This window comes from Aegilops tauschii, chromosome 6 (genome assembly GCF_002575655.3).
Source record: "Aegilops tauschii subsp. strangulata cultivar AL8/78 chromosome 6, Aet v6.0, whole genome shotgun sequence".
NCBI lineage: Eukaryota > Viridiplantae > Streptophyta > Magnoliopsida > Poales > Poaceae > Aegilops > Aegilops tauschii.
In genome coordinates this window covers 5,306,805-5,315,861 of record NC_053040.3, presented here as the reverse complement: position 1 = coordinate 5,315,861, position 9,057 = coordinate 5,306,805, and the positions used below count along the sequence as shown (strand labels likewise).

Below are 9,057 nucleotides of genomic sequence, written 5' to 3'. Positions count from 1 at the left end.
ATAGAGCAACTGTTAGGCGGTGAGAACACAGACAGTGAATGGGGCAAATAAAAGTACTTAAATAAAACATTTTTCTTAACAAAGTTGGTCCACCTAACACATGCATCCATAGTTGTTGAACAATCACAAAGTGAAGCCGAGACTGGAAACAGAAATGAAAATGAATGAATCACAAAGTGCTACCGAATGTTGGAACCCAATCCGCCAAATTCATCTCATAGCCGATATTCTCGTTCGTGCACGGGATCTCACGATCCCAGAACCACCTCACAATCTTCATGGACCGGAGGTCGAGCCAGAAAAAAACCCAGCATGAATTGATGAGCACAGTGCCGCTTCTCTCGGCAAACCACAGTACATTAGGCTGGACTCCCCTCGGTGGTGGCCTGCTCGCGCTTGCTTTGTCAAGGAATTGCAAGAGTGTCTTCATCTCGATCACCACATGTGGTTGTTGTTGGCATTTGGCCGTTTGCTTCGACTGCACCCAAGCCAATATCTTGTGGACACACGCACGGTTTTGATTTTCGGCCGAGAAAATTGGATCGCCATCTCGCTTGGGCCCGGTAGAAGTCTTTGTCGGCTGAATTTTTCGGCCCAATTTGAATTCTTTTGGCCCAACCCAGCTTCTGGAGGCTTCCAGTTACGCTTTGCCTCAGCCGCAACGACCGAAACGAACACCCAAACCCTAAACAATCTTATTTTCTCCTCCAGTGTTGTGCGGTGGCGGCGTTGCGCACTGGGCACAGCCGCACAGCAGCCGCGCGTCCATGTCTCGTCGCCGTCGGCCCTCGAACTCACGCCTGCATCGTTCGCGTCTCCGCGACCAATGCCGCACGCCTCTGCCGGCTGCTGCTGAAGCCGTCGGCAACTCCTCCCTAACTCTGCTAAAGACTGAGGTACCTGCATGTCTTTTTTGTGAGGACTTGTTCGCTCGATGGTCAACGCAATTAATAAACCTTCTCCTTTCCGTTTGTTCTGAAGGCTGCTCCATGGCGATCTGCATGTCTTTGTTTGGGAAACTTTGTGTGGATAGTGTACAGGGAACTTTTTATGCTGGTTTTAATCCCCGGTCCTAGTGTGCTAAACATTATATTTTCTACTTCCCAGATTTATGTTGGACTGTTATCTTTGGTTACAGTTGATTTCAATGTTTTGGTAAAATTTCGGTTAAATTTCGATCAAATTTCAAATTTTTGTTTAACGGCGGTGTTGTAACACCTCTAGGTAGACCATGAGCACTTGGAAATGCCAGCCAACGGTCGTGCCACCCTCATCATTGCCAGCGCCAACAAGCAGGACATAACTTATCTCTTTTGCCGCCACATTCCTCACACTCATAGGGAACGCTGGTTCGGTGGGTAGGGTCTGGATGCTACCGGTGGCCTGGTCGCACACGCGGAGCTCCCCATCAACGCGGAAGAGGACGACACCATCGCACGACCCAAGGGGATGCCGTAAAAACAATAGAGCTACCATTATGCCGTGAAAAATCTGATGGTGAACGGGGCAAATAAAATTACTTAATTAAAATATTTCTTTCAAAGTCTGTGTACCTAACACATGCATCCAAAGTTGTCGAACAAACACAATGTAAAGTCGAGACCGGAAACGGAAATGAAAACGAATGAATCAAAAAGTGCTACCGAATGTTGGAACCCAATCCGCCAAATTCATCTCATAGCCGATATTCTCGTCCATGTACGGGATCTCACGATCCCAGAACCACCTCACAATCTTCATGGAGTGCAGGTCAAGCCAGAAAAAACCCCAGTATGAATTGATGAGCACGGTGCCACTCCTCTCACCAAACCACAGCACATTAAGACCCCGTCCCCTCGATGGCGGCCTGCTTCCGCCCGCCTTGTCGATGAACTGCAACATTGCCTGCGTCTCAATCACCACCTGTGGCCGTTGTTGCCACTTGGCCGTTTGCTTCGACTGCGCCCAAGCTAATATCTTGTCGTGATCCGCAGTGAGCACAATCGGGCTCCCGCCCGCCACCGGCGTCGCCAAGAGTTGGTGGTGTGAGCCGTCCCGCGGGAAGCATTCAGGGAGCTTCGTCGCCGACACGTGTGCCGTTTTGACATGGAGCTTGAGGACATAGGCCCCGGTGTTGGTCGTGCACAACCAGTGCATAGCACCACCGACGATTAGGGTCCTGCCGAGGCCTCCTGCCAAGCGGCTGCCCTGCAGGTTGTGAGCCCGGATCTCGGTGTAGTGGCCCCACGTGCCATGCTCCGACGAGAAAGTTTGGAGCTGTAGGCAGCGGCGGTGCTGTGACACGTCTAGATATGCCATGACCACTTGAAAATGCGAGCCAACGGCGATCGTACCATCATCGTTATGGCCGCCGACGAGCAAGACATAACTTATCTCTCTAGCCGTCCCACGGCTCACACGCACAGGGAAGGCTGGTTCAGGTGGCAGGGTGTGGCTGCTGCCCGTGGCCTGGTCGCAAACGCGGAGCTCTTTGTCAACGCGGAAGAGGACGAGGCCATCGCGCGACGCGAGCGGGAAGCTGCTGATGGCGGTGGCCCTGTGCATTGTGGTGTCGTCCGCAGCGGCGGTGTCCACTAGGAACAGCTCCTTCTTGGGATAGCGCCCGCGGTCGTCGTACTGGTGCCCGCGGATCAGGTGGCCGCGCAGGAGGGGGAGCACGAAGCGGTCGCCGTGCCGGAGGCGGAGGCGGCCACGGAGGCTGATGTATTCCTTGACGCGGCAACGCATGTCAAGCAGCGCACCAGGGTGGCCGGGTCGCTGCGCGTCGCGATGTCCAGCAGCACGTCCAACGGCAGCGACGTTGTCGTCTGCTGCCGCCCTCTTGCAGGTTGTGTCCGCGATCTGGCGGCGGCACTGCCGCCACCGCCAGCCATTGTCGAGGGACGAGAATAGGTGGAAAAAAGTTCCGATCCGTCCCGATGGAGGTTGTAAATTTTGCCTACGACACGAGATCGTTCCGTCTCTCCGTCTTATTCTGGAATCGCAGGAACATAAACTTCGATTAGTTTTCCAGTCCCACGCTAGACTAGTCGTGATTACGATCCTATGTGGCATCCTATAGGAATATCAGTCCGGAATTTTTCTAGAATAATATATAATTCTGGATTCTTTTCCGTAAGCACTATTCAAATTGGTAAACATTTGCGTCCGGATGCACGCGCGTCGCCCGATCGCAGCAATCCAACGCGCACAGGTCTCCCGATCCACTTTTTATGTTGGCTATTTTGCTTTCTTGACCCACCAAGTTCCATTGACCCATCACGATCCCATTCCTGTTTTGCCATCCTCTCTAGTGCCTCGTCCTCAGCTTTCTTCATATCTTCTTCCCCGTGTGACCAGCGCACCCCAGGTCTTCTTCAACCTTCATCTTCACCGTCGCTCGTTGAACTCCGACATGGGATGGGGAAAGGAGTTGCAACCGCAGCTCGGCGAAGCTGCATCCGTTTGTCGGCGGTGCTATGACCATGGCGACCATGGCCATGACCACACCATCATGGCACTGCGAGCTCGAGGGGCGGCGGGGTGCTGCATGCTACGACCGTGGTGTACCTGTGACGGTGGAGATGATGAATTGCTGCAACCATCGTCTGCTTTTGCTACGACCGACGGGAAAATTTGCTACATCCCTTCATGGCGGAGATGCGACCCGGGGAGGTGGCGACGGTTTTTGCTGCAATCGTTGTTGTTTTTGGCTACAACCGGCAAGGTCTTTTGCTACATCCATTAAATGGCGTTGACTAGTGGCCATCGTTCGTGCAACCCCATGCAGCGAGCGTCGACGGAAAAAAAAAGCTTCAACCGGCATGGATAAAAGCTTCAACCGGCATGGGGAAAAGCATCAACGGGGTGGATAAAAGCTTCAACGGGCGTGAGAAAAAGCTTCAAACCGGGGTACGAGTGGTGACACTGAGAGTTGCGGCCGCGGTACGGTGGTGCTTCGATGGACGTGCTACGGTGGCGGTGGCTACGTGCTCAACAACAGAAACGTCGGACGGCACAATTTTGCTACAAGGGGCGACGACGTACTGTTGGAACCGGCGATGACGGGTGCTATGAGGGTGACCACCGGTGACGAGGGCGGCGACTGCCGTTGAAGCAAGCGGCATCGACTCCCGGCGAGCTGGCTGGCGTAAGGACGACTGGCTACATGCGATGGAGTGTCATGGCTTTTGATTGGTTTCTCTAATGAAGCAATTAGCGAAAGGAAAGGCTACGTACAGATCGTGTGGCTGTAACTTAAACAAATCGTAGGGGGCGGTGCGACCGGCCGACATTTTGGCCGGCGCACCGGCCGGTATCACTAGCCATGGGCAATGATACGCGCTGGTGTGCCGGCCCAAACATTCCGTCGGCCTGCTACTAGCCACCCGATCTAGAAAACACGAACCGTCAGGTCTCAGAGTCGTATTCTTCCCTTTCCCCATCAGTCTCGCACACATGGGGAAACCGGATTAAACAAAAAGGGGATCCGCACGCTCCCCCACAGGCACACCACCACCCCCTCCTCGTCGCCGATGTGGCCGTGCCGGACGACCTCTGGTGAGCCCCCCGCACGCCCCCCAAGATCGCATCACAGCCACCTTTGATTTTAGGCGAGATTTAGTACCATGGATGCAGCTCTAAAAAATGGGTCGGATCTAGCGCCCGGGCGCCATGATTGCAACATCCCCAGCTTTACCCCACCTCCGACTAATCGCGGTCGTCGCCTTACACCATCTTGTCCAGCGAAAAAAGATCTAAAAAAGCAACAAATGCTCAATGGTTGGTTGAAGTAAAATCATTATAAGGTTCCAGCAAAAAGAGACATTGTTCCCAGCAAAATCGAGCTCAACACGGGGAACTTCAGTGATTGATTGGTAGCAAAACAAAAGCAAGTTCCAGCAAAATAACTTAGCTGGGAGACTCCCATCTGTTTCGATTGTAGCAAACAAAAGAAGGATTGTAGCAAAAAGAAAAACTAGTTCAAGCAAAAACACGTGTCGCCGGCGAGGGCGCGTCAGGTTCCAGCAAATCGCATGGCCGATGGCAGCAAAAACTAATGCCGATTCCCGCAAATGGATGACCGGTTGCAGCAAAAAAGGGTCGTCGGCAGCCCGCCGTCCGTCTCTACGGTGTGAAGACCTTTTGTCGGTTGAAGCAGCGGTGGGCGCCGGTTCCAGCTCTGGGATGCCCGGTTGCAGCAAAAAGGCATCGCCGGCTGTCGCGGGTATCCAGCACTTGTCGCTGCCGTCTCCAGCACCGGCGGGGTGCTGATTGCGGCACTTGTCGCCGTCGATAGAAACAAGTGCAAAGGTTGTGGATGGTGTCGCTCCCATGGTCGGAGACCCGCGGCGGCCGCCGCCGCGCAGCGACGTGTGTCGACTGCTGCTGCGCCGTGTGGAGGAAGAAGCAGAGATGAGCATAGGTGGTGAAGCGCGCGGCGAGCATAGGATGGGGATGGATGAGGCGACAGGTGTATGTGGTGAGGAAAGCGAAGGGGGTGGATAAGGCAGTGCTGCGCCTGGTGAAACGGTGCGTGGGGCCCATAGGTAGTGCATTTGCGTGGGAGCCGACCGGCGGAAGCTTTGGCCGGCCCGCCAGCTCCAAACGTTTGCCTTACCGAAAGCATGTTTTGGGCGGCTCATCAGTTCAGTTGACACTAAAGAGGAACATGGTTTCCATTGTTTCTTAACCATCCCAAGGGGATGGCAATTGTTATGATGAGCAGAGGTGGCGACCCGAGCGATGGATTGACCGGGAATGCAACTAAGAACCACCATAGTGGACGAGAAACAATAATGTCTTGCAGTCCCAAATCTGAAAAGAGCTATGCTGTCCAACTACGAGAAATATAATTGGCTGGTTGTTAGATTATCGTGGTTAAATTGGCCGGAAAGTGTTTGGCATGGTAAACGTTCGTTCATGTTACGAAAATTTTCTTGCCGACAATGAGGTTTCCTCATTGCTCAAGTTGGTATGCTAACCATCAGCTGGTCTTCGGTGACTAACGGCGAATAAATTCATTCATCGCAGAAGAAGAAAAATTCAGAATCAAAATAGAAAAAGAAAACAGTAGACGGGTTCCTCCCAGCTCGCTTCATCTGGGCCTGAACTGGGCCGGATGTTCACATCCGCAACCTCCCGTGCCAAGAACCGACTCGAGAACCCGGCCGTCCGACGGCAATCCAACCTCCCACGGCCTGCGAGCGTCGGCTCTCTCCGGCGGCGGCGCGGAGTTCCAGCCGTCAGCACGCCGCCGTCGACTGTGTGACGGTGGAGCCACAGGGGTGGTGGTAATAAGTGCGATCCCACGCCAGGCGCCACATCGGGCCTGGATCGATGGGCCGCCGTTCCTCGCCGGCGCCGCTGGATGATGGCGACCTCCTAGAGGAGATCCTGCTCCGCCTGCCTCCTAAGCCGTCGTCCCTACGGCGCGCATCCCTCGTCTGCAGGCGCTGGCGTGGCATCCTCGCCGACCGCCGATTCGTCCAACGCTTCCGCAAGCACCACCAGAAACCTCCTCTCTTGGGCTACTTCGGCAGGAAATATGAAGGGGCCGGCTTCACTGCGATGTCAGGGTTCACCCCCAATACGAGCTCTATCCCTCGCCTTCGCCACCTCACCCTCGTCGACTGCCGCCACGGTGTTGCCCTTTTTCTTGATCATGAACTCCGCGAGATCCTCGTGTGGAACCCTATCGCGGGCCTCCAGCGCCACGTGGCTTTTCCACCTGGCTGTGATTGCGTGGTCGAGACTGCCGCAGTGCTGTGCGCTGTCTCTGACGATCTCCCGGTGCAGGGTGATTGCCATTTGAGCGCATTTACACTAGTATTGGTTGGGGACTATCCTAATCAAGCAAAGGCAATCACATATCTCTATGAATCCAAGTCTGACACATGGGGAAAAGTTATCATGATAGCGGCTCGATATGCAGTCTACATGAACAGGCCCAGCGTCCTAGTTGGGAATACACTTTGCTGGTTACTTTACAATGCAGACCTCCTTCAGTTTGATTTTGGAAATCAGACGTTTGTTGTGATTGAGAAACCAGCAGACGCCTATGCTCATGTCAACTGTTGGTATTTTCAGCCCTTGCGAAGAGAGGACGGTGGCCTTGGCCTGGCTGTTTGCTCAAAAAACCTAAGCATGCAACTATGGACGAGGAAATCCAACTGTGATGACGTTGTCTCGTGGGTGCTAGAGAAAACTATTCAGCTGGACGATCAAATTTCACATCGCTTATTTCCGAGCTTAACAAGATCGGTTATGATGATGGGGTATGACGAGAACACAAATGTGATCTTCCTATGTTTTGAATCTCGTCATCACTTCATGTTCCAGCTTGACTCGATGCAGTTCAGACATATTGGTACAAAAACGAACTGGGATTATAAAATGTGTTATCCATATAGAAGTTTCTGTACTGAAGGTAATACGAGTTCTCTGCATTGCATACATAACACTCTTGTCAATTATTTTGCTGAGAGTCATTCATAATACTTCTGATAACTGTTTGAAGTGATATTGTTGGTGTGCTCAAGGGTTGACTAGATATTCTAAAAATAGATGCTGATATTAAGAATTGATATTAAGAATTGCTGAGAGTCATTGCATACATAACACTGTTTGAAGTTTCTTTCTCTAGAGGGTGCTGATATTAAGAATTGATTTTTTTTCTATATCATTATGTATGCTTTGTCTAGAGGGTTATCATATTACTTTAATTTTTCAACTTACCCACACGCATCGGGCCAAGGTACTAATCAGGCTTAGCTTGCGTATTGTTTCCAAGCGTGCTCATTAGTGCAAGCCTGTCTTGCTCCCTTGTGTTTTTGCTGAAGATGATAGAGGACTTGTCCATGTTAATTGTTTGCCCGAGCATGGTAATCCCTAAGAGTTTTTTAAATGTTGTTGTACAATAGAATCAATTTGTCCATGTCTGTATGATGAAGCATATTGTCTCTCTAATGTATTTCAGTTATGATTATTATAGTTTACACTGCCATGTTTGTTATTATTCATGTTTTCTGATGTAGTTTATAACAGTGAAGATATCCGTCTTATATATGGAAAGTGTATACTGCAATCTATCTACATAGCTAAAAAAATGTAGGGCACCTGGGTGACGTTTGTGTTACCCTCTTATTATGTGTCAAATTTTGTATTTCTTAATGGGTAAAGTGTTAATAGATCTGTTTGGGGTATCAATGCATTTAGTATCTGTACTGCTGGAAGGATTTTATCTTTCTGACATTCGAGTGTCGTGCAACATTTGATTTTCGTTGTACAGCTAATTGTCCAGATCTTGTCATCCTAAATTATGTCTCTATCTTGATCTTTGTTCTGCTTTTCTTGGAACAGAGGCGCCACAATAAGATGAGGAAGGTCTTGGATCGAAGAAGAGTGAGCCGCGCTACAATTCTGATGTGGCAGCAGGGTATGCGTAGGAGGAACTATCTTAGGGAATCCAGTAAAATAGTATGAGTAGTTATTAGTTGAGTTTTGAGCCAGTGGCAAGTTTGGTACCGGGTAGGATGTTGGACGTAACTGGACCAGATGCTGCTATGATGTACATCTGATACCTTTTGTTTGAAAAGACTACAACAGCAGTGGCAAGGGCTCGAACCCTAGACAGCGACAGCTAGATTCCGGAGGAGGTGTTCGTGGCTTGGGTTCGTGCACGACAGCGTTAGGATTAGAGATATTTATTTCTTCTTTTCTCCTCTTCTATCCTTATCTGAACTAGTTTTTTCATCCACACGACAACACGCCGGTAAAGACTGTAAGATCTGTGGCACAACCTACCAGAACACTCGCAGGCCTGGCTGTAGCACCCGCGTGCGGAGTAGCCGCCGGTGGACGATAGCAATGGCCAAGCTGCATGGCTATGGTGGGCGTACATGTGAACATGCCGCAAGACATGTTGGGGCTTGCCGAAGCCCTCCGCCGCAGCGCCTATGGCCAAGCCCGCCACTCGACCCCACGCGCGTAGCCAGGAGGGAGGCGCTGCCATAGACAGGAGTGCAGGGGAAGGTGTCGGCGCAGTGTTGCTAGAGAAGGAACCTGCCCCGAGCCCAG

The 9,057-nt window shown here is 51.5% G+C and overlaps 1 protein-coding gene and 1 pseudogene across 1 annotated transcript; one reads left to right on the top strand and one right to left on the bottom strand.

The window, feature by feature from the left end:
- Positions 1-1,629: 1,629 nt before the first annotated feature.
- LOC109734716 (uncharacterized) lies at positions 1,630-2,873 on the bottom strand (annotated as a pseudogene).
- Positions 2,874-6,318: 3,445 nt separating this feature from the next.
- LOC109734715 (uncharacterized) lies at positions 6,319-7,526 on the top strand. Its single transcript, XM_020293907.1, has 2 exons — positions 6,319-7,058; positions 7,499-7,526. The coding sequence occupies exons 1-2, from the start codon at positions 6,319-6,321 to the stop codon at positions 7,524-7,526; spliced, it is 768 nt and encodes a 255-aa protein (XP_020149496.1).
- The last annotated feature ends 1,531 nt before the right edge of the window (positions 7,527-9,057 follow it).